Source organism: Natrix helvetica, assembly GCF_964273705.1.
Source record: "Natrix helvetica genome assembly, chromosome: 2".
Taxonomy (NCBI): Eukaryota; Metazoa; Chordata; class Lepidosauria; order Squamata; family Natricidae; genus Natrix; species Natrix helvetica.
In genome coordinates this window covers 212,345,564-212,372,244 of record NC_138552.1, presented here as the reverse complement: position 1 = coordinate 212,372,244, position 26,681 = coordinate 212,345,564, and the positions used below count along the sequence as shown (strand labels likewise).

The window sequence follows — 26,681 nt, the reverse complement described above, 5'->3', positions numbered from 1 at the left end:
TATTTAAGAAATTGTAGATATTAATAGGGGCAGAAAGGGGAAGAAGGAATTGTGTATCCAATTTGAAGCTTTTGAAGCAATCTTAAATGAGATATCTTGTTATTTCAGGATTTGCGGGAGGTTCTTTCATTAATCTATCTGCCTGCCCCTTTCCCCTTTTTTTATTTCTTTAAGAATGTAACATTTAATTTATGTTATCTTAAACCGCCACACAGCAAGAAAGAATGTATTGAATTCTGGATGCAATGAAGTTTGCCAAAGTTAACTTTTCAGCATGGAAAATGGTTGTGAACATGGTGTAGACATTTACAGGCACACAGGAAATATTTCCTTTCCTAAACAAGAACCTCCTTACAAATCAATCTTGCTTATGCCCTACCTTCAAGTTTCTTATCACTACATGTTTAACATTCTTGAGTGAATAGCAAATCACTTATCAAAAAGGAATCCATAGACACGTTTATTTTACTATAAAAGGTAGCCTTGTTGGGTCACAAACATGAAATCCACTTATTAGCCCTGCTTAATTGATGACAGTCAAACACGCTGAAACTCAGAAGGAGAGGCATAGGGAACCATGACAGTTTTCATACTCATTGTACCACTCTGCTTTATATGACCACATACCTGTTTAAAAGTAGGTTTTCCAATCACCTGAACCAAGGTCATCCTTTGTCTCTGCACCTGGCTGGAACTGGATGGGTGAAACTGCCAGTGTGGCAGTGGAAGATTGTACCATGTGATGCATCTTGAACTTTCAACTGGGTGGGGAAACCTGAAAGCTTTCAGATTCGGGTTTTCCCAGGTGTGCCAATATGGCTTTCTTAATAAATTGGAACTTTGAGGAATCCTTTGCCTCGGACTCTGATTTACTTTTGGATGCTATTTGGAACCCCGACATGTTAGTCATTTCCTTACTATTAGACACATTAGGATCACACAATATTTTTAGAGTGGTCTTTTGGGGTGGGAGAGAACTGTACGGCTCCTATTCTAGCATTCAGACCCTATTCGGTGTGCTTGTTCACAGAAACAATTATTCATCTTTTAGTCCGACAACTTTTTCTTTGTGTCAGGTGGGCATTTTATAAATAAGCAGTCTCAGTGGCATTGCATGGTCTTTGTGCAAGTTCCACAGGCTCCTAAGCATTGCTGTGGACATGGGTCTCATGGATTTTAGAATTAACCTTACAGAATAGATTCCTGAATGTTATTTGCATGAAGTTCACGCCTGATTGGGGTAATAACATGGGAAACTTAATTTCTCACCATCTTTTTTTATCTCTCTCTCTCTCTCTCTCTCTCTCTCTCTCTCTCTCTCTCTCTCTCTCTCTCTCTCTCTCTCTCTCTCTCTCTCATCATTTAGGAGTCCTGTGTTAGTCTTCCCATGCATTCATCACCACGTCATTTGTCTGGATTGTTTTCACCTCTACTGTGTGACGATGTTGAACAATCGCCAGTTTGTCCACGATCCTATCTTTGGGTATTCATTGCCATGTGTGGGTAAGTTGTTCACTGGTGCTTTTTTTATTACCTTGTAAAGTAATACACTTATTTTACAAACAGTGGAAGAAAAGTACTGGCTTAAAAACCAAATACTCCTGTGTCACATTTTGAAGATAAATTAATAGTGTTGAATAATGTTTTCTCTTAGCATTTTCTGCCTTTGGCTCATCTTTGCTATAAGAACTCAGTTGTAAAGGGTATTTCTTTTATAAGTACATACCTACATAGTTTGGTCTAAAATGTCATCAAGTGTAAAATGGTAATAGCTTAAAAGTGCTAGACATGGAATTACAGAGATAAATGATAAATGACTTTCATTTTTCATGTTCTGAGTCAAGTACAGGAAGCTAAACTTCATTCAATAACTTCATCTTTTCTAGTTCATTCACTTCTGAATTAAATTCAGGATAATAATCCAAGCATTTGTTGGTTAGAGCATCTCTGATTAACTAAGTTAAAAAATGAAGGTATATGCAATCAAAAATCCACAATTGAGAGAAAAAGACATTCTGATGAGGCAACAAAAAAAAAGAAAAGAAAAAATGTCTTTTTAAGGGGGCAAAGTTGCTTATTTTCTGAAATAGATTTATAGAGAAAAGTAAAATCTCTCTTAATTTTTAAATGTGGTCCAAAGCGCATTGTTTTACACAAGATATTAATTAATAGCTATGATATCATTTCTTAGAACTATAACTTTGCTAATTCTAAAAGTTACTTTATTTAATTGTTTTCAATGAAAACTGCAGGTACTTCAGTTCAGGTGAAGCCCCTGAAAAGCATATTGGTGTCAGTAGGTTTTGTCCAAACCATGATAAAGACGATTATCTCTCAGTAGCCTTCAGGCATTCAAAAATCTTCACGCTACAGAAGAAAATGTGGTTTCCCCAGTCACACTGTTTAGTTTGCTTAAATGTGCAAATTAGCACTGTTGATTCTGTTGTTGTTTTGACAAATTTATGAAGCGTAATCATCATAGACAGCAGTTTTCATTAACATTTGACTTTCTGCTTCTGAAATTATCAAGGGATTGTATTGCAGAAATTAAACAACAACAACAACAACAAGAACACACACACACACACACACACCTTTGATTATATCAATCTGAAGGTCAAAACAACTGCACCATACTTGACTGGATGGTTGTAACAGTATTTAGGGATAAATAAGATATAAGTTTGGCTTGTATTTTAATAAATGTTTAATCACTCTCAATTTTTCAAATATCGATGCATGCTCATAAATGAAATCACCATTTTATGTAATTTAAAAACTGCACAAAATTATGCATATTAAAATGGATGAAGACTATTGCAAAATTAAGAATGGAAAAGTTAGAAAATGTAGTGGAACTAAATAGGTTCATCTATATGTCATCAAAGATGTAGAGTCATTTAAGGATCAAATTTTCAGGGACTCGTTTATTCCACACTAATAGATCTATTTGTGACTCATGTAACTCAACAAAAAGGTTATTATACATAGAAGAGATATAGAAAGTGAACATTCATTTGGCTTTTAACAACATATAATGTTGAGTTTGTCCCATTCTGCAATTTCTGAGTTTATGTACCTGCCTGCTTTTGCTTCTCCCTTTTACTCTTCTATTTTTGTCATTTTCTTGTAGTCTTCTGTTTGACTGATTGTGACTAGGATCAGAGCAGTTTTCCATCACTTCTGTAGCTAGAGCTGTTCTTCATATTTATAGATACAAAAGGGTCTTTATTAGCATCTCTTACACTGTCCTTTTTGACAAGAAGTGATAAGACTGAACCTGGGCTTTCCTGCATACATGGCATGTACTTTGCTCTCAACACCAAACAGGAAATAGGACTAGTTATATAACATGCAATTATTTTAACTTGAGAATACAAATTGAGGTTTACATTTGGTTAAATAGCAAGTTTAAGTTGCCTAGAATCACATAAAAGTCCAATGGTGTCTATATAAATCAAACAAAAAATAAATTTTAAAATAAATATTCAGGTGGATCTATGGCAGAGTTACGATTCCATGTTAATTCTGGATTGATACTGAATATGTGTTTATAGAAGCTGGTCTGGTATTTGCTTTTTTTTATTAAGCAAAGCACTTCAGATACTCTGATCTTTTGCTATGGTACAATGATCTATTCCATTTTTCTTATAGTGTCCTACATTAATGTGATTCTATGCATAGAGGTTTCTGTCACTGCTGACCTCTAAATATCTTTGAAATAATTAATACAGTGCTTAGAAGGATAGGCTTGCATATGCATGAAAGCCGATTTATAGTTATCTCACTGGTAAGAAGGGGACTGAAATTTTCAGCGAAAAATGAGCTTTATAGAGAGATATGCAGCATATTTTAATGCAAGCCCTACCCCCTTATGCAAAAATAAGATAATAATACGGGATTACAACCCACAAGGGAACATAAACCTGATGTAAGATGGAAATGCTAAGAAAAGAAGTGGGGTGGGGGAGAAGGGAATGTAAACCCTCATGTTGCTACAGGCATTTTAGGGTGGCAGGGACTTTGCATCCTATTATTCTTGCATGGTAAATCATATTTTGTGACATGTTCCAATGAGCTGTGAGAAGAAAGCATTACTATGAAAATTGCAAAACGAAGGGGAAAGGGATTGTACCTAGAGATATCCATGGCTATATTAATATATAATCCAAGTTACCATTAGTTACTGTTGAAGTTGCTACAAGAAAGGAACAAAGATAACTACTGTTTTAAAGATTTGTAAGAACACCAGTGGGATTTGATGAAAGCCGTATGTTTTACAGCAGCGTTTCTCAGTTTTAATCACTTTAAATTGTGTGGGCTTCGCTTTCCGTAATTCCACAGCTAGTATGAAGTCCACACATCTGAAACTTGCCAAGTTCTGTTTTAAAGGAGATCTACACATTAAGATCTTTGTATGTCTATTTTTGTGGAAGACAAATATGAAATGATAGTTTCAATTATGTCTAGTAATTGAATTATGTCTACACAATCATGTCTAGTAAAAGCGTCCATGGTAATAATAGAGTGGCCACTTGTGTAAACTCTCTCAAAGGGATGCATGCATGCATGCAGACATGCACAATAATATATAGGATATTAACTAGTTGTTCTATTTATCAGAAATCCATAAGGTCAGTTAATATTACAGGCGTTAGGAGCAGCAATGATACAAAGCTTACAGAATATATTTTAATGATGCAAAGGCAGGGTTTATTTCATTTATCTCCTACATTTTGTGAAATACCTCTTTCAAATACTTTTCATGTCCTTAATGTTTAGTAAGAATTCACTGTAGTTGACTCACTGTTCAGGAAGAATTTAGGACCATTCTTTCACCAAGTAGTTTGGGATGGTCCAGGGGTGGGTTCCTGCCAGTTCTAACCTTTTCTATAGAAGAGGTTCCACAAATCTACAGTGCTGTTTAGAACCAGTTCCAGCTCCCTCTCCCCGCCCGTCTGCACATCATCAAGATGAAGAGCGAGAGGAGGAATCCTGGGCGTTGAAGTCCACAAGTCTTAAAGCTGTCAAGTTTGAACACCCCTGGAGATTTTTTTCTAAAAGGTTAGGGGTGCAAGGGTCTTGTAACTTGACAGCTTTAAGACTTGCACGCTTCAATGCCAGAGTTCCTGAACCAACATGTCTGGAGGAGGAATTCTGGGAATTGAAGTCCACAAGTCTTAAAGCTGTCAAGTTTGAACACCCCTGGAGGTTTTTTTTTCTAAAGGGTTAGGGGTGCAAGGATCTTGTAACTTGACAGCTTTAAGACTTGCGTGCTTCAAATGCCAGAGTTTCTGAACCAACATTTTGGTTGCTAAGCAAGAGCGTTGTTAAGTGAGTTTCACCACATTTTACAAGTTGGCCACGCCCACCCAGTCACATGGCCAGCAAGCCACTCCCACCTGGTCACATGGCCAGCAAGCTACTCCCACAAAGCAGGCCACACCTGCAGAAGAGGTTCTAAAAAAATTTGAAACTCACCACTGGGATGGTCCTATTTCCATGATTTAGACCAAGCATTGCAGTTTAAAAATTCATACCTAATGAAACTCCTCATCCCTTCTTGCTTTTTCATTTGAACAAATTGTGTCAGGTACTATACTGCAGCCAAGATAATCATTGCCTTGTTGTGAAAAGAACTTGAGCTCATCTATACTTTGAGTATTATAGATAGGAAAGTCCATGAGTTTTATGAGCTAATGTAATTCCCAATGTTTAATTGATTGGTTTAATAGTCCAAATATATTAGTTTGTCATTTATTTTTCGCATGCTCAAGTCTATTCAGAGTTTCTGTCCCAATTTTCATTGAGTTCAGTTTAAAGCCCTCTGTTTAATCAATTTTGGCCAAAGGTTTGTAAAGTACAGCTCATTCATGCCAACAGTGTAACAGAGAACTTGGTTCCAGAAGCAAATTTTCTCTCATCAACATGACAGAATGCATAATTTTAAAGTCTTATTGGGACTGTCTTTACCTGAAGAGACGTTTTCAGTTCTTGAAGCTGAGTTTAATTTGAAATCTTAGGTGAGAGTGAGAAGCATTTCAACTTCATTCAAATTTTATAAACATTTGCTTGTTTATAAAATGAATGTGCCACCCGTTCCAAGTAATTCTGGGTGGCTTCCAATAGATTACTTAGTTATCCATTCACAACTAGAAAAGCTTTATGAACAGAAATACTATTCAATTGAGAAACTCATTTCCATATATTTTTCCCCTATAGTCTACTTCTAATAGACAAACTTCAGGGACTTTTAAAACTGTGAACATAGACTTGCACGTTCTCTATTAATATTCCAGGACTTGCTTTTTGATCCTCTGGTCTCTTGCATGGCATCGTTGGCGCATCACAGACCAATGAAGTATGCTCTCCTTTGACTATGAGTTGCTTTAATTAAATTTCTATGTCTGGAAAATGAAAATCTAATTTTCTTTTTGACATTTTCTATATTACTACTTAGACAAAATTATGAAAATAATTAATCCCTGTGGTGCAGACATCGCCATTATAAGAAGTACAAAAATATTGCATATAAATAATACCACTAATCATCAATCTAGTATAATTTATTGATGTAAGTTCTTATTACAAATCTTAAATCAAATTTGTTCTTTAAGTTGCAAATCTGCCATGCTGTATAGACGGCATTATTTCCCTTGGCTAGATTGGAAAGATTTGCATATACTGTTAAAACTCCACCCATTCACTTCTTAATTCATGAACCTTGGGCTGACATAAGTCCACTTCCCATTCATTCTGCTGGGTAGTCTGAAGAAGGACTTTTAAAATCTCATAGTTTATATCAGCCTTTCAAGTTATGTTAGCCTAGAAAACCAATGCCATGTATCCTGTTTCCCTGAAAGTAAGACCTCCCTGGATAATAAACCCAATCAGTCTTTTGAGCACATGCGCTAAATTAAGCCTTCCCACGAAAAAAAAGCCCTCCCTGAAAATATTGCAACACAGCAGCAGCCATGAGGTGACCATGCTCGCTGCTTCCTGCACCTCAAAAATAACAAGACCTCCCCAAAAATAAGGCCAAGTGCTTATTTCGGGCGTCAAAAAAAATAAGACCCTGTCTTATTTTCAGGTAAACACGGTACTATAGGTCAATAATTTTACTATAAAATATAATTAAATAATCTTGCAAGTCTTAATACTCCACTTTCCCATTAATATTTGTGTGAACTAGGGAAAGGCTCGTTTGAGCCTTTTACTACTAATACTGCACATTACGTTCTTGCTAACACTGCACATTACATTACACCCAGATTCAGGACCGTCAGGACTTTTATCTGATAAGCTCTTCTTCCAGTGCCATTCCTGATGCCCTTTTTAGTTAACCTAAATATTTTTTGGGATGTTTCCTAAATTAAGTATTCTGAAAACCGGGTTGGTAAACTAATGAGAATATGCTGTAAACCAAGGGTCCCCAACCCCCGATCCATGGACTGGCAGCAGGCCGCTGCATGCCAGAAACCAAGCCATGCAAACAAGCTAATCCCCATCCACAGGATGCAGGCAGGACATAAAACCATGGCCCTTCCGGTCCGCAGAAAAATCTCTGTCCATGGAACCGGTTCCTGGTGCCCAAAAGGTTGGGGACCACTGTTGTAAACAATTATCTCCAGTGCTAAGAAGTTCATATCTAGAAAAGTTAAAATTAAATGTTGCTCCTGGCCCATGGATAGATGAAAGAAAGAAAGAAAAACCCTAAGATTTACAGTGCTGTGGTTGGAAAAGAAAGCAATGTAGTGGGAGAAAGAACAATCTGTTCAAGGCAATGCTTTCTGTCTGGAGGCACAGAGAGTGATGCTTCCCTTGGAAAATTCTTTTTGGAACTGATCCTACATTTGAAAAAAGAAATCCTTCTGGGTAGGAAAGACACAATCAGACTGATAAAAGGTTCAGATGTTTGGGCCAGTAAAGTAAGCCAAGGTTCTTAGTCCACAGATAGAAGACATCCAGGCCAGCAACTAAGTGAATTAAGTGGTTGGCACTGCGCTCCAATGGGGGCACATTTTTAAAAAATAAATAAATAAATAAATTTTGAATCATTTATTTAAAAAAAAAAATCAAATCTTTTTTTTCCTTCAAATTTGGCACTCAGTTTGACTTGGAACCCTAGGCGAACATTTAATTCAATTTACCTGTATGAGTTGGCCATCCCTTCTGTGTATGGTTTATCTTCCATCCCCTCTTCATGCCCACCTTGTAAAGTCCAAGGGGCTGTGTCTCCCTGGGTTCAGCTGATGCTTGTTACTCCTAAGGAACAGTTGCCTTTTCTCCTTAAGAAGCTCGAGTCCTTTTGTTTCACTTTCATTGTGTTATTCTTCAAGATGATCTGCTTCCAGTGCTGTCTTCTGCTCAGAGGTTGCACAACTGGGCCAGGATTAAGCCCTGCTGTCAGTCAAGAGAATAATCCCAGACTCTGTGCTTGTCATTCTTCAATTCTCTCAGGAGAGATGCAGGCAGTTGTGGCAATAGTGCAAATTCATCCTTTAGCGTTACCTGGAACATTTAAAACAGAGAAGAGCTTTTGTTCCTTGCTTGAACACTTTTTAGTGTCTAATTCATTCTGAGAGTTAAATTACAGAAGGGAAAATCTCCTCTCTCTTTTTTTTTTGCAACATCTTTTCTCCTTGGGGACTTTTCTACATTTTATTCCACAATATCAACCTGGGTAAACAGGACTGAGAAATCTGGTGGGACCAAACTCAGCCTGAGATTGTTTGGTTCTCATCCTTATAACTATTCCATCAAGCATACATATCCCATAATATAGGCAGTATCAAACTTGGTCTGTATTGAAATAAAAGACTACCAAGAAAACCTTAGATTGTAGACTAGATGGATAGGTTAAAAATAAGAAGAAAAAGACATTGATTCCATAGTGCTGTAATGAAAATCATATGAACATGCTTTCTTAGTCATCATGAGTTGAGTTCAATTGGAGGGAGTTATTATTATTTTTTTTTAATAAAGACTAGGAGTGGTTCAGTTCATCAGGAATGCTGCTGGAAAAGTGTTCTGGTATTTTTGTTTCCTTCTTAGCTTTTTTATTGTCTCTTTTGAATGGTTTATTTCTGTTTCTACTGATAGCTGATGGGTCCAAGCCAACTCCAAAACTGCTAGGGGATTCCTGGAAGCTTATAAACAGAAGAAACCCCACACCCATCAGCCCTGATGATGTTACCCAGTTAGGTAATAAACATCTGCAAGCAAACAGACATGTTCAGAGAACACCAAGGACTCCACTGTTCAACCCTGGCCTACATATATTGTCTTCTATTTAAGCTTCGGGTTTAATTACTGCATGGACTAATGCAAAGAACTATTTCAGTATTTGATTTCTGTTGCACATACACTATATTGCCAAAAGTATTCGCTCACCTGCTTTTACTCACATATGAACTTACTGTAAGTGACATCCCATTCCTAATTCATAGGGTTCAATATGACGTCGGTCCACCCTTTGCAGCTATAACAGCTTCAACTCTTCTGAGAAGGCTGTCCACAAAGTTCAGGAGTGTGTTTATGGAATTGTTGACCATTCTTCCAGAAGCGCATTTGTGAGGTCACACACTGATGTTGGACAAGTTTACGTGGCCTACCACTTTGTGGCTGAGTTGCTGTTGTTCCCAAACACTTCCATGTTCTTATAATACAGCTGACAGTTGACTGTAGAATATTTAGGAGTGAGTAAATTTCACGACTGGATTTGTTGCACAGGTGGCATCCTATCACAGTTCCACGCTGGAATTCACTGAGCTCCTGAGAGCGACCCATTCTTTCACAAATGTTTGTAAAAACAGTCTGCATGCCTAGGTACTTGATTTTATACACCTGTGGTCATGGAAGTGATTGGAACACCTGATTTTCCTGTGCACCGCTTGGAGAGTCCAAGCAATGGGTTAATTCACTCTGGTTGCCCTGGATACTGAGGAACTTTTTTTCTCCCTTTAACCACACCTCCTCGTGTGATTACTGCCAGAATAATTTTCCTCATGCCCAGATCGGATGTATTTTTGAGTTCAGGCTATTAATCCTTGGCTTGGACTCTCCTAAAAATTTGGAAAACCTTTTCCTCTTCAAAACGAACTTTTCTCCCTGCCTTTTATTCTTCTACAATCAACATAAGGTATCTAGGAGGCCAGGAGGTAAGCGTGTGTGGGGGAGGTTGTTTCTCCACAGCCTCGCACTTTTGCAGGCTTGGAAACTTGCCGCTTGCTCCCAGAGCGCGGCAACAGCGGCGAAGGGGTTTTTTTCTTTGTTTTTTGGTCGGTTCCCTCCCCGGTTGTTATTTTCCGGCCTAGTTTTTTCGTTTTTTTGACTTCCCTGCGTTTTTTTACACCCCTCAGCCCCCGCGGAGCTACGAGCGGCCCGGATTGATCCTGGCTGCCGCTCTCCTCTCCGCCCAGCTCCTCGCTGTTGCGGCGGCCATTTTTAGGCGCGAAAAGTTCGCGCCTTTAATTTTAGGCCTCTGCCGCTCAGCCACGCTCCTGCAGGAGGCCGCTTGGTGGCTACAGGGCCTCGCCGGGCCCGCCCAACGGACCCTCGGCCACCACCCACTGGACATCAGCGGCGCTGGTAATTTGGCCACCACGTGTCCTTTGCACCGGCACAGGGAAGGATTTTCTTTATCCTTAAGATCTGGCCAGGCCTTCGCCTTTTTTTTTTAAGCTCTAGTCTCCTGGCCTACTGACTTCCCTGCCTCTCCTGCAAGGGTTACTGCAGCCTGGGCTGCAGGCCCACCTCATAGCTCAGCCTCCTGGGTGTCCTCCTCCCATTTGGCTACTGGTGTTAGGCTGAAATGGATTTATTAATTTTTCCTATACCTGTATTATTAATCATAATTGTCTTTTTTCTTTAGGCCTTTCAGTGTAGCCAGTCGAATTCCGCTGCAGCCCACCCGTTTGCCTGTGTTTTCTGCATCATCCTTGTGCGGTCATTGGCATGGAGCTCCCTCCATCAGGTTCCGTTGAGGCTAGATCCGGCCCCTCTCAGGCCCCTAGCAAGGATCCCCCTTCCAGTAGGGGTGGGAGTGTGGGCAAGGGCATCTCAGGGGACACCCATAGGCACCCTGTCAAGGCCCCGACTGCAGCCGAAACCAAGGACGCTGAGAGACGCCAGCGGGCCCTTGATAAACAATTTGAGAAGGCCCGGCGCCCCCAGAGGTGGCCCCCGTTCCTCCATCCAGAAGTGATATCTTGGCATTGCTAAATGAGGAGGTAGAGTCTCAGGATCTGTCCCCGGACAGATCACTGGCGGAGCCAACTTCTCCTGCCCCGTCCTGGTCATATGAGCAGGACCCAGTCCCAGAGGGTCACACCAGGGCTCCCCCGGCTGGGGGTTCTCCCTACCATCTCCAAGACCCCAGGGACCCGGGATCAGATTCTGATCAGGAGCCCGAGCTGTCACCGCGCGTGCAGGCTTTGGTCGATCGTGCTATCGCCAGAGGCATTGCTGAGGGCCTCCAAAAGCGCTCCCCTCCCCCTTCGGGGCCAGGGACCACTTCCCGGGGCCCGGCGGCCCCTCCTCCAGCCAAGCGTGCCCGCCATCCGTCCCTTGAGTCATCCGTGGTCAGCGAAACCTCCGCCATCGAGGACGCTGACCAGGACGGCCTGGAGCTATCTGAAGACGAGGGCCTCCCCCCGGACGCCCCTGCCTTTTCCGGACTTTTCAAACCCACTCTCTTTAAGTCCATTCTCCGTAAGGCCAAACTAGCTACCAGGGTAGGAATTAAACCTAAGCCGGTCCAACCTTCGGCCGATGCTGTTCCCGAAAATCCCAATGCGGCCATGTTCGACGTCCCGGCCCCCCAACAGGAGCTGGTCCCGGTTCCGGGTTTATTCCTGGACGTAATCCAACGCCAGTGGGCCCAACCAGCCACCTTGTCTTCCCCCAGCGGGGCAGACAGGAAACTTTACTCTATGGACCCCACCTTGGAAGACCTTTTGGTTCTCCCAGCCGTGGAACCACCTATCACTGCCCTGACCTCCAACTCTTCCCTCCCAGCAGAACTGCTGGATGGGCTCAAGGCGGAGGATAAGAAGGCGGAGAGGGTGTGCCATAAGGCCCACCTGGCGGCTGCCTGGGCCATCAAAGCCTCCTCTTCCGCCTCCTTTTTTAACAGGGCCTCCGTTATATGGCTAAGGGAACTGTTGACCAAACTCCCGGCAGGAGACTTGCGCCTCCGCCAGGATATTTCAAAAATTATTGTGGCCTCCCAATATGCGGCGGACGCATCCCTTAACGCCTCTAAATTTGCTTCTAGAGCCTTGGCGGCCAACGTCACCTCACGCCGCCTGATCTGGCTCCGCCACTGGCAGGCGGACCAGAAGCATAAGTGGAAGCTGGCCTCAGCCCCCTTTAAGGGCGCCAAATTATTTGGGGAGGCGCTTGAGCCTCTCCTCATTGAATCCAAAGATAAAAGGAAGATTTTGCCTTCCACCACGAAAAAGCAGGACCGCAAGTCCGCTCCATACCCCAGGAGGCAGCCCTTTCGTGCCCCTGAACCCTCTACCTCTACTTCCTTCTCCCCGCCCTACCGACCGGCCGGTCAGTCAGGGGACAGGTTCCAGGACAGGTCCTCCTTTAAGGACAGAGGTAGACAACAATTCGGTTTCCGTAAATCCAACCGCGGAGGTGCCTCTAACAGGCCCTTCCGCAAATCTAAGTGACTGCCCGGGCCCGTCACCCATAGGGGGGCGCCTCCAGCTATTCGCCCACCATTGGGTCCAGACCACGGAGGACGCCTGGGTCCTCCATATCGTGAGGGAGGGCCTATCCCTAGAATTCCTATCCCCCCCTCCCCGGAACTTCATCCGGTGTCCCACTCCTTCCTGTCCTCTGAAGAGGGAGCTTATGAACCAGGAGATTCGCCATCTCCTGGAGATAGACGCGATAGAGCAGGTTCCCCCCGACCAAGAAAGGAAGGGGTTCTACTCCATCCTCTTCCTGGTACCAAAGAACTCGGGGGGCTGGAGGGCCATCTTGGACCTGAAGAACCTCAACAGGCACATTGCCTACCGGAGGTTCAAGATGCAGTCCCTCCAGTCCATCCTGTCGGGGATCCGTCAGGGAGACCTCCTTACCTCTATCGACCTCAAGGAGGCTTACCTACACATCCCCATCCGTCCCCAGCACAGGAGGTTCCTGCGCTTTTTTTATGCCGGCAGGCATTTTCAATACCGGGCCCTTCCCTTCGGCCTGTCGTCGGCCCCCAGGACCTTCACCAAGGTCCTGGCGGTTGTAGCAGCCCAACTGAGGCGCAGACCCATAAGGCTCCAGTGCTACCTGGACGACATCCTGATCCAGTCGTCGTCCAGGCAGCAGGCCTTGCGGGACCTCCGCATCACAATGAGAACCCTGAGGAGCCACGGTTTTTCCCTAAATCTGAAGAAAAGCCATCTGGTTCCCACCACCAGACTTATCCACCTGGGGGCGGTCATAGACACTTCCCTGTGCAGGGTCTTCCTATCCCAGGACAGGCTAGACAGCTTAGTGGCCATGACCCGCAAGGTGATGCTCGCGAGACAGGTACCGATCGTCCTCCTGTCACAGCTGTTGGGAAAAATGATCTCTTCCATCTCGATCGTCCCATGGGCTCGCCTTCACTCCAGAGCTCTCCAATGGCTCCTCCTTCCTCACCAGAGGGCCGCAAGGAGCAACTCGAATCGACTGGTGAGCGTTCCCCCAGCAGTGAAGAGATCGCTCCGATGGTGGACGTCCCCTGCACTCCTCAAGGGCCACCTGTTCAAGGAGCCCAACCGGTTAGTGGTCACCACAGATGCAAGCCTCGCCGGCTGGGGGGCACACATGGGTCATCTAGTGGTGCAAGGCAAATGGTCACTCGCAGAGAGCTCCTGCAGCATCAATCTTCTGGAACTGCGTGCGGCCCGCCTGGCACTCCGGCATTTTCGCCAGGCCATTCTCCATCAACATGTCCTATTGATGACGGACAATGTGGCCACCAAGGCCCACATAAACCGCCAGGGGGGCACCAGATCCAAGACGTTGATGAAGGAAGCGGAATCCCTGGGGCGCTGGGCGGAGAGGCATCTGGCATCTCTTCGCTCCGACCACATTTCGGGAGTCGACAACACCCAGGCGGACTGGCTGAGCAGGACCACCATAGACCCGGCAGAGTGGAAACTGGATCCGGCTCTGTTTCGCCAGCTGTCCCGCAGGTTCGGCACCCCCGTGGTCGACCTATTCGCATCCAGGGAAAATGCTCAACTTCGCCGCTATTTCTCCCGCTTCCAGTCCCCGGGGGCGGAAGGGACGGATGCCCTTCGCTCTCCTTGGCCCCGGGGCCTACTTTATGCCTTTCCTCCGCTGCCCCTGATTCCACAAGTCATCCACAGGATCATCGCGGAGGAGGCGGAGGTGCTCCTCGTGGCCCCGCACTGGCCCCGTCGTTCGTGGTTCGCCGACCTGGTCAGCCTCTCCCTGTCACCTCCGTGGAAGATTCCTCCAGACCAAGTCTCCCTCAGCCAGGGGGCCGTAACTCATCCAGAGCCCCAATGGCTACAATTGGCCGTCTGGCACTTGAGGGGGACCAGCTGAGGCGCGAGGGCTTCTCAGGGGAGGTAATACACACCATTCAGGCAGCTAGGCGACCATCAACCACTCGAATCTACGATGCCTCGTGGGCCTCCTTCGCCAAATGGTGCGACACCTTACGCTTGGATCCGGTGACGGCTCCGGTCTCCCGCGTCCTGGACTTCCTACAAGGGGGTCTTGCCAAGGGCCTCGCTCCAAATACCCTTCGACGACAGGTGGCGGCCCTCTCCACCGTTTGGGCCGGTGACCCGGTCTTGCCCCTTAGCAAGGTGCCCAGGGTCCGTTCCTTCCTCAAGGGAGCTTGTAACTTACGACCTCCCACGGTCCACCGTTACCCCACCTGGCAGCTGTCCGTGGTTCTGCAGGCGCTCACCGCTCCACCCTTCGAGCCTCTCAGTACTACGTCGCTGCGTCATCTTACACTAAAGACGGCATTCCTCATCGCCGTGACGTCAGCTCGTCGTATTTCAGAACTGGCAGCCCTGTCAGTTCGCCAGGACCTATGTACCGTCCACCCAGATAGGGTGGTGTTGAGACTGGACCCTACCTTTATTCCAAAGGTTAATACTTGGTTTCATAGAACGCAAGAAATTGTGATTCCTGATTTCTGTCCGAGACCGTCACATCCCAGGGAACGACAGTGGCACATGTTGGACGTGAGAAGGGCGCTGAAAACGTACATCGCCCGCACCTCCGAATTCCGGAAGTCGGAGTCTTTATTCGTGTCATTTCATCCAGGTTCCCTGGGCAAGAAAATCTCCTCTTCCACTGTTGGCAGGTGGCTGCGCGCCTGCATCGCCCTGGCCTACGAAAGTCAGTCCAGATCGGTGCCCCAAGGCATCACTGCGCACTCCACTCGCAGCGCGGCTACCACTGCGGCCTGGGCCACCCAGGCATCAATACTAGACATTTGTAAGGCGGCTACGTGGTCCTCCCCGTCGCCCTTCATCCGTCATTACAAACTGGACGTTTACGCCTCGGCTGAGGCGTCCTTTGGCAGGAGGGTACTTCAAGGGGTCGTGTCTTCGACCGAATCCCGGGACTCTGACTCTGCCCACCCAATCGGACAATAACTTGGGTATGTCCCATTGCTTGGACTCTCCAAGCGGTGCACAGGAAAATGACCATTGGCTTACCTGAAGGGTCCTTTTCTGTGCACCGCGGGAGAGTCCAACCCACCCTGGTCTTCGGCCCGGGGATTCTTTCCTCTTTTTTCAACTGAACACTCCTTGGACGCCTTCGCTCCATCCTCTCGACAGATTGACCTTTCGGAAATTTATTCTGGCAGTAATCACACGAGGAGGTGTGGTTAAAGGGAGAAAAAAAGTTCCTCAGTATCCAGGGCAACCAGAGTGAATTAACCCATTGCTTGGACTCTCCCGCGGTGCACAGAAAAGGACCCTTCAGGTAAGCCAATGGTCATTCTGATTATTTGGATGGGAGAGCGAATACTTTTGGCAATATAGTGTATAATGTTGACAAAAGGATTGTCGTAGAGAGAAAGAACTGAGCTCCTTAGTTAAATAGTGGAACTGTCAGAAAAAGATTTTGTTTTTCATAGTTCTTTGCCCTCTAGTAATATAAAGCTTTAGAAAAGATGGGTATTTCACAGGTGTACTTAGTAATATGCTAGGAGGGAAACAGAATTTTCCAGAGATACTGAAATATAATTTTCAAGTAAACAATCATTTTTAGGAGGGAGCTGAAACCTTTCTTGATTATATATTTAACTCCTTGGAGCTATTCCAGACTCTTGGGAAACAGCATGCATGTTGAAAAGGTATCTAATAATTATTTGCTAGATAGCAGCTGTGTGAAAAGCATTTATTTGTCATCCTTAGACAATTAAATTTAAAAAGAATAAGGCAGATAAACAACTGTCTGATCCACGAGGCACAACAGATTCAAAAGTAATGTTAAACTTATGATGTGACAGGTTAGCTGAAAGGGGGGGAAATTACAGAACAAAAATATGCACATACAAAATTCAGTACGTTTTTAGTATTATTAGAAGAGTTATCATTGGAAACTGTGTACTGAAAATCTCTCCCATCTACCACTCTGGTGTTAATGGAGTTACTAGGTAATATCTGCAAATTATTACAATGATCTAGTAGTTAAGGGACCAGGCTAGAAATCAGGAGACTGTGAGTTCAACTCCTGCCTTAGGCATGAAATAGCAATACAATAGCAATAGCACTTACACATATATACCGCTTCGTAGTACTTTTATATCCCTCTCTAAGTGGTTTACAGAGTCAGCATATTGCCCCCAACAATCCAGGTCTTCATTTTACCCACCTTGGAAGGATGGAAGACTGAGTCAACCTTGAGCTGGTGAGATTTGAACTGCCGAGGTGCAGCTAGCAGTCAACTGAAGAAGCCTGCAGTACTGCTCTCTAACCACTGCACCACCTTGGTTCTAGCCGGTTGGATGACTTTAGGCCAGATTCTCTCTTAGCACAACTTAATTCACAGGGTTCTTGTGGTGAAAATAGGAAAAGGAAGGAATAATACATATGTTTACTTTATTTTACAAATAATAAGGCACCATTAAAAGAAATAGGGAAAAAAGCCTTAAGAGCTTAAAACTGAAACATGCAATTTTTGTTTGTATTTTCTGGAAATATTTTGAATGTATTCCCTGGAAAATAATTTTCAGAAACAATGGCAATAGAACTTTGCATTGTATGTATTATATGACAATAGTTTTGAAGGTATAATTTTTGACAGTTTAAAAAAAATGATTTTTTATGTCTAAGGCAGAATTAGAACTCACAGTCTCTTGGTTTTTAGCCTGATGCCCTAAACCAAACTGAGTTTCAGATTAGACTTTACCTGTAGGAAAATAAGAGGCTGAAAATTTCAAGTGCTGCATAAGAACTGCAGCATTTTCTCCTGTTTCTGTAAAAGTAGTTTGCTTATACACTGCATTTTCCGTGGAGTTCTGCAGAAATTGTGAATGCTTATCACACTGATTATTATTATTATTATTATTATTATTATTATTATTATTATTATTATTATTATTATTATTATTTATTTGACTTATCAGTCGCCCCCTCTCCGCAAAGGGACTCGGGGCGACGTACAATCAAAACAAATATACAGATGTGGCATGGAGGAGGTGACATCAATGCTTAACAAATAAGATTCCAATAAAAAGCCACTAAGTTAAAATAAATAACAATAAATTAAAACAGTTAAAATAATTTAAAACCCCAAAATTTACATTTACCGTAGTTAAAATTGCCAGGGAGTTTAGAAAGTTCTAGTTTAAGCCAGGCCGGCTAGTTGGAACAGGTGGGTCTTGAGTTTCGTGCGGAAGGAGCGGAGATCGGTCGTTATCCTGATGTCTGGGGGGAGGTCATTCCAGAGGGCTGGGCCCATCACAGAGAAGGCCCTACTCCTGGGCGCTGCCCTCTGACACTGTCTGGTGGACGGCACCCGGAGGAGTCCCTCTCTGTGAGAGCGAATTGGTCGCAGGGATGTATGGGGCAGAATGCGATCCCGCAAATAGCTAGGTCCTGTGCCATGGAGCGCTTTAAAGATGGTAACTAACACCTTGAAGTGCACCCGGTAGACCACAGGGAGCCAGTGCAGCTCGCGCAGGAGAGGTGTTATATGGGAGAATATGCGCTTTTGCTGCCAAAGTCTTATACAGAGTTGTACAAAATGGCTAAACTCTTCTGTATTTTAATTATTCTATGTCCTGTCTCCATTTATGTAAAGATTGATAAGACTGTCCAAATCAGATCTTATAATGACTCTGGTGGTGTTCAGCATAAAAACAGACTAATAATGATAATAAGATTTTTTTTAAAAAACTGACAAAAAACAAGCAATATATAAATGCGAATGCTACATCACCTCCTGGCACCACCTGGCGAGATGGGCAACATATAAATTTCATAATAAAAAGAAATTTTTAAAAAACAAACAGTATAAAATGGCAATCAAGCATAGAAGAAAACAAACTTCTTAGTGGGACTCCCATTCAGCAGCCCCTAATGCCTGGGGAAAGAGCCAGATCTTAAGGGCTCTCCTAAAGACAAGGAGAGTTGGAGACCTATTGTATATCAGGAGGGGGGGAAACAGATTGTACCAGAGAGCAGGGCAACCACAGAAAAGGCTAGTCTTTTAGTTTCCATAACAGGAGATGATGCCCTCCCTGTGGAAACATCTTGGCCAGGCAGATGTTCTTGGAAACAGGTTATCAGTCTCTCAAGTAACCTGATTCAATGCCGTGTAGAACTTTGAAGGTACTGACCAGCAATAAGAATTGCATTCAGAAGCCCATCAGGAGCCAGTGCATCTCACAGAAAAGCAGCATTACATGGACATAAGAAGATGCACCCATAACTACATTCTGGACTAATTGAAGCTTCCAGAAGGTTTTTGAGGGCAGATCTATTTATAGCACATTGTGCTGTTCCAATTTTACCTAATCCTAGTCCATTTTTCTTAGATTATCAGCCAGTGGAATGAAATGTGATTGTCCTAGTACTCCAGTGCCATCTTCTTTACAGTCTTAGAACATATTTCTTGATTATACGCCAGATCTTGGTGTATTTTGACAGTTATGATTGACTTATTGATAAGCCCATTAATTTAGTTGTGAAGGAATAGACATTTCAGCATTGATTTTTCTAAAAATGCAGGTAGAGAAGGGGGAGGTTGAAAATGTCACCATGCCCAATTTGCAGCTCTTTGGAATCAACAGTCATTTCAAACTTATTAGCTTTACCCATTATTAGGGAATATAATTCAATTAGCACTTCAGGTCTATACAAAGAAAAGAAATTTCCCCAAGGAATAAATGTATTACTGAATAAAACCCAAAGGCAGTTATATCCTGTCTTTAACCACTACGTAAACACTGTAGGCCTATTTAAATAGTACAAAGAAAATTTGTTGGCATTTCACATTTTTCAACAAGTCAATATACAAAGACTCAGATGTTCTTTGGAATTTTGGCCAGTGCTGATGAGCTATTTTTTTCATAAATCATTTCTGAACAAACGTTTGAACTAAATGTACTATTAACATGCAGCACCTGGAAAGGCAATGATTGTAAAGGAATGTTAGCTGTTTCAGATCAAACTGTAAATTATTCCAGTATATGCCACCAAGAGCCCACTTCTTTAGGTATATTACTATTAGGTAATTTTCTCCCATTCTTACAGATGTTTCCTGTCTTTCATCCTTTTATACCTGGTGTATACAGCTCTGCTGCAGCTTTTGTATGTCTCATCTTTGAGGGAGCCTGAATGATATGCTGGCTAAAGTGCTGTACTAATACTGGAGATATTTTGCTTCTACTATAAATAGGGCTTGCGTTTTATATTTGGCATTTGGCATTCCTAATGGCTTCCTAATTCTTATTTACTAATCAAACAGCTGGGTCCATGACTTGCTTCCTGCAAGTCTTCAGGTATCGGCCAAGAAAAGCCTGGCCCAAGAGATGCTTACCTCTTACTCAAGCTGAATGGGAGCCTAGCTTTATGTATATGTGAATGTAATTACAAATTGGTGATACTGTTTCTGAATTTATTTGGAAAGATAGGTATAGTAAAGACTTTCCTGAGTCAAGTTGAATCCCTTTGATGATTTCATGGGGATGTCTACAGTATGCAGTTTTCTTGGCAACAGTATGGCGGTATTTGGCCTTGCCTTTCCTTAGGACATTTTTGCCATTTCTTAATCTCACCTATAGCGCTACATTTCCAAAAGGCCTTCCCTCCAAGGACCAAAACTGACCTTCCTTAGCTGTTCTGAATTAATAAAGAATAATATGTGCTACCACTTGAGCTGAATAAAAGGAGAAAATGGTACTCCGGATCTCAGAAACAAGTGTTAGTTGGTATATGAGTTCTTGTTCTGCCTCAGGCACGAAGCCAGCTGGATGATTTTTGGCTAGTTCACTTGCTCAGCCCTAGGAAGGAAGCAAGGACAACCCACTTCAGAACATGTTGCCAAGAAAACTTCAGGAACTTGACTTCAAGATGAGTTTGAAGACGTACAGACACAATCCCGAAAGCACTCTTTTTCTCCTCCCTGTCAGAAAGGAAAAAATATAAACTTGTCAATTCATATCTAACATGTCATCTTTACAATTCATCATTTTGAAGTCTGTTTTATTTTCTTTTATCATGAATTTATGATTGTTAAAATATGAAAATTTAAATTTAAAAAAATATTTCTCAAAAATATATTTCTAGGTTTGCTTAAAAAAATGATTTGCTTGGAAATATAAAAAATACAAAATCTAACAGATAACTAAACTCTGGCCGACAGAAGTGTTGATTAGGAGAACTATTCAAGCATTTCTGGCTCTGGATAATTGTGTGCTTTCCACCTGAAATTTATGTTTGTCAATCAATCAATCAATTTTTATTCAGTCATTGCCCAGCAAACTGCTTGTCAATTATTGGTTAACAGCAGAACTCAAAACCACAGTTTCCCAGCCAGATAACTTTCAGATGTAGTCAATCACATGAAGAAAATGTCAAACTGGAGAACTGCTCCAAGGTTTGAAACCCAATCTTTTATTTGTGGTAGTTGATTTTAATAATAAAAACACTTTTACATATTTTGCCATAAAGCATATTTGTGATTTCTGCCATTTTGTTTTAAGGGGTGAATCAAGGAAAGAAACTGGTAAAGGCACTTTGAGATATCTTCTGGCTGCTATGTTAGACATGAGATCAGGCTAGGAAAATAAGCCCTGCGTTGAGATATCAGGGAAGGAAACAATACACTTCCTTGTAGCTTCTATGACTGTACTGTGTTTATATAACATGGATTATGCGTACCAATTGGTACCATAAAGTATAGGGTATCAGTGATTCCGGTAATACTCTTCTGGTTTTGTCTCAGTCATCAAGATCATAGGAGTTTCAAAGAGTTGAGACACTTCTGGTTTTGCTTTATGTGACTTATAACTTGGTCCCGGTCCTGCACAAATCTGTTCAGGTGAATATGCAAATGGAATATCCTTTTATGTGCATTTATAGGCATCACTATAGTAAGGGTGGAATTCTATAGAATACCATAGATTTTAGTGAACTTGCAAATATCTGATAAAAAACACAGCCAAAGTTTTCTCTGCCTTTTCTTAATAACTGTTTCATTTCTTCACACTGTTAATTTTGTTTCCCAATCTTCTTTCTAGAGCTCTACCAAATTTCATTAAGTTCTGCTATTTTGCACAGTAAATAGCCATGAAAATGCCATGCTATTTAGTACAAATCCTTTGTCCCCTGCTAACATCTTCTATTACAACCATCTAATTACCGTGTTCGGCAGTAACCTTTCGGGATTTTTGTAGGCAATTAGAACTTCAGAGCTTTCCCTCAACAGTCCAGGAAAGACCTTTAACTAGGAAGGATTATATGATACTAATATTTTCACAACTATATAGATACAGATAACTCTTTCAATTAATACTTGGCAGCAATGGAGAAAATTACTAAGGTGTGTGTTAAAGAAGAACTATGTAAATAGTGAGTTTTCATTGGTATCTAATCATATTTGGCTTTCTCAGCACTGTCACAATACTTGAACTAGATAGTTGTATATTGTTCTTTTTTCTACTCTTGTACATTTCTGACCATATTATTTGTTCAATGTATTCTGCCTCATATACTACCCAATTATAATTCTATTTTGTTCCTAATAATTTCTTTTATATGGGGAGTGGAGGAGAATCACTTTGGAAGGGCTCATTGGGCAGGTAGATTAGAAAAGTCAGGCCATTTTCTTTCCCTTAAATTGCAGATGGGGATAATATCCAATATCCATTTATCATAATATACATAGTTTGATTAAATCCTCTCTGAACTGCTATAGGAGTGACTTTTTGTGCTTTGTGAATGGATATAGAAATTACCAAGAAGTTTAGCACTAAGTAAAGAGTTGTCTTGTTATAGTCTTATTCCGTTAAGGGAGAAATCTAATCTGGAATTTGTTGTAATTAATGTAGAATAAGCATGTTAAAATCCCATCATTTTAAGCACATTTTTAGAATGATAAGGACCTATGACCTGCGCAGTAATATCTCAGCACAGCTAGCAAACAATTAACGCAGTGACAATATTCCTCTGAAATTCAAACACATTATAATTGCCATAATTTCTGCTAGTTAGTTCAGCAACTCAGATTCTCTGAACCCAAGATTCATAGCGAGATAATGTTTAAAATGTTTCCCTATAAAGAAGGCCTTTTAAATGCTTATCTTCCTTTTTTCATTTAATGGCAAAATATGTCTCAATTAGATTCTATGGCAGAACTTCTGAGACCATAAGATGATCATTATAGAACTGTAATGGGGTAGGTTTATCACTGTCATCCTCAAGTTTTTTTGAGCAGAAGCATAGATACTACTACACTTAACCCAGAGATACCTGTCCTAAGAAGGAAAAATGCCATGACTGATATTTAGCGTAAGTATTTATTTGCAGAAGAATGATTGTTTTATACAAATATGCAAACTAGAAATCAGGGCATTAGCACATACCTCACCTATTGCTTAGGTGGACTCCTTGTAGTTGCTGTAAATCCCATCCTATTGCAAGGCGTGGGAATTGAATTTTAATTGAATTTGAAAATACGTCTACTATTAGAAATGAAGTCCATACAGACTATGCACTTAAAGGCCAAACTGTCCTTGTAAATAAAAATATTATAATATACTGGAGATGTTTTGGTTGTTGTATTTATGGGTGGGGGTGCTTTGGTATTAGGAGAAATAGGGTCTGATTATTTCCCTACTTCCTCATTTTCCAATTGCCACTTCGAATAAGTTGTTTTTCCTTCAATAATAGAATAGAATAACATAATTGGAAGGGACCTTGGAGGTCTTCTAGTCCAACCCCCTGCTTAGGCAAACCCTACACCAGATAAATGGTTATCCAATATCTTCTTAAAAACTTCCAGCTGGAACATTCACAACTTTTGGAGGCAAGTTGTTCCACTGATTAATTGTTCTGTCAGGAAATTTCTCCTCAGTTCCAAGTTGCTTCTCTCCTTGATTAGTTTCCACCCATTGCTTCTTCTCCTGCCCTCAGGTGCTTTGGAGAATAGCCTGACTCCCTCTTCTTTGTGGCAACCCCTGAGATATTGGAAGAATGCTATCATATCTCTCCTAGTCCTTCTTTTCATTAAACTAGACATACCCAGTTCCTGCAACCATTCTTCAATATGTTTTAGCCTCCAGTCCCCTAATCATCTTTGTTGCTCTTCTCTGCACTCTTTCTAGAGTCTCCACATTTTTTTACATTGTGGCGACCAAAACTGAATGCAGTATTCCAAGTGTGGCCTTACCAAGTATGACCTTCAGTATCATTATAAACTATTTGGGGAACAATGTAGGCAGGACAAAAAAGACGAAGCCTTTCTTCTTAAGTCCTTCTTAAGGATTCTTAAGGATTCTTAGGGTTCATTATTGTTATGCAGAGCTCAGTTAATTCAGACGATTGCTTTTGTGGTTTGTGTTAAATGTGTGATCAGCAGGCACATGTAATGAGTAATTGGTCTCTTTGTGTAGTGATTTCCCCCTGTCATGTACAAAAGTGCATCTGTGTATTGTAAATTTTCCTTTGGCTGTACTGTAGATATAAAAGAAGCTTGAGTGCTATGGCTATAGCAATCTGTTGCTCTGGATGGAGATATGAGAATGGTTTGTATGGAGCTACGCTCTTTCTGAAATACCAGCTGTAACATTTGAGAGTTCTCTAGGATTTTGGCAGCACCTCTGGATATGCAGGTGCCATTGTTTATTAAGGATGCTTTTAATGAACTTCAGCTGGGTTGCCAGATGCATTTCTCTGCAGATCAAATAGCCCCCATTCATATCCATACCAGATTACCACAATATATTCTGTGTTGGAAGCAGCATTCGTATAAAATGCCATTGCACAGTTGCTTGGAAGGCCAAGAGGTTGAAGCATATAATACCACTTTTTTGCCAATGCATTGCGGAGCCCAAATTAAACCGCCGGTGATGTTTTTAACCAACTTAAAATGTGAGGCTAAATTATTTAAAGGACTCCTTATACCCATATGAACTTTCCTTAGCCATAAAACCCTAGTTTTCTTGCCTACTAATAGGAAATATCAAGGTGATGTGTTTTGTGATAGTGCCATCCTTGTAAAATATCCTAACAGATTATTTTTAAAAGGTTTAATTTTACTTTGAATTGATGATGGTCTATATTTTATATTTAATACATTTAATTTATATAAATATATATATACTGTACCATAATGAATAGAACTATCTGTCTATTATGTCTTCAGAAATTTTTGTTGTTGTTATTTAAGTTCTTAAAGGCAGCATAAATATTTTGGAATAAGTAAATAGTTTAACAGTAGTGGCTTAAGAAGCTCGTCAACATGTAGACAAACAACCACAATCCTCTGTGCCTCTAAAATAACTGCCAAATTGTTACTGGGATAGGCAAAGCTCTTGGGCTGACAAGGAATTTTATTTGGAAGCAGAATGGAAAAAGCTGAGAGACTCCCGGGTTTTAAAAGAACTGAATAAATCTAAATTTATACACAGTTTTACCTCCCACTTGCTATTGTGTCGCTTTCAAATGGATAGGATAAGAAAATTGGCAGCTGCTGAATGAAATCATTGTTAAGATTGCTATTAAATAGGGAAACTGAGAACCTGCACATCTAAGGAGCTCTCATTATTTTTAAACTAATCCGTGAAAATCAGAATTCATCCTGTTAAACTGGCCGAAATAAGCAATAAATATTGCAACAGACAATGGCAAATGTGGTATTTTCATTCTATAAATCTTTCCATCCCAGAATTAAAATGTTAATGAATCTGGCTGGTCTTCGGTCCATAGTTTCAAAGTGTTTTCTTTCTACTCCAAAAATCTAGATTCTTCTTAATTAGCTGTAGGTCTATCTCTGCATGGAAATGAAATTCTCAATATCTCTGCTGAATTTGTTTGATTATAAGTCATAAAATGTGACCATATGGGACAAAAAAAATTCCGTGTATTATAATGGAGTGCATTTTTGGAAAAAAAACAAAATTTTCTTTATTGTTGTATGTTCGCACATATAGATAGTCCTCAGCTTACAACCACAATTGAGTCCAAATTTCTGTTGTTAAGTGAGATATTTGTAAAATGAGTTTTGCCCCCATTTTACAACCTTTCTTGCCACAGTTGCTAAGTGAATCATTGCAATTAATAAATCAGCAATCTAGTTGTTAAGTGAATCTGGCTTTCCCATTGACTTTGCTTGTGAGGAGTCACAAAAGAAGGTCACAAAATCACATGACCTTGGGACACAGCAACAGTCATAAATATGAACCAGTTGCCAAACATCTGAAATTTGATCACGTGATCATGGGGATAGTGCAAAGGTTGTAACTGTGAAAAACAGTCGTAAGTCATATTTTTCCATGTTGTAACTGTGAATGATCGCTAAACGAACTGTTGCAAGTCGAAGACTATCTGTAGATTATAAAAATAATGCTACCAGTAAAAGAATTAAACTTCATCTAGTCTACATTTTGGACATAGCTAGCTATACAATTATTGTAGATATACGGGGCTCTTCTGCACTGCAGCCTTAAACTGCTTGACTCCCTGGGTTCCAACCCACTTAAGAAATATTAAACCATGTTTACTATGTTTACATCCCTCATAGATGATTTGCCAATACTATGACCCTTTCTGAATTGATTAAAAGAGAAAGAAATTTTTTTGCCCCTAAGCAGAAACAATAGCCGGTGTTCTTTACTCACTCCGGGGAAAGTTGATTGTGCTGATCAACTCTTTGTGATAGAGAAACCATAGTGTCTCTGCTTTGTTTATGTTAAATGTTTGATCAGAATTACCTGTTGTAAGAATAATCCTGACTTTATTCGGCTACAGTTGTCTAGAATAAGTCTGCCAATAATTCATATAATAAAATATAAAGAAGTTAATGATATTTATAGAGGACTGAATCCTTTCAGGAGGATGTGAGGCAAAAGTAATACTTCATTATTCATGATGCTTAATGAAGTGTTTCCAATGATGCTTGTTCAGATTAGTTAGATTAATATTGCTCTTTCATTTACTTTTATACAATTTCTTCTTTCT

At 41.4% G+C, this 26,681-nt stretch overlaps 1 protein-coding gene across 2 annotated transcripts in view; it reads left to right on the top strand.

Annotated features, from left to right (window-relative positions):
• PRKN (parkin RBR E3 ubiquitin protein ligase) overlaps nucleotides 1-26,681 on the top strand; it is a 792,757-nt gene that overhangs the window by 521,630 nt on the left and 244,446 nt on the right. For both annotated transcript variants that reach the window (XM_081943460.1, XM_081943459.1), the window contains exon 7: nucleotides 1,367-1,503. In XM_081943460.1, coding sequence (XP_081799586.1) covers nucleotides 1,367-1,503 — 137 coding nt within the window. The remainder of the gene's footprint in view (nucleotides 1-1,366; nucleotides 1,504-26,681) is intronic.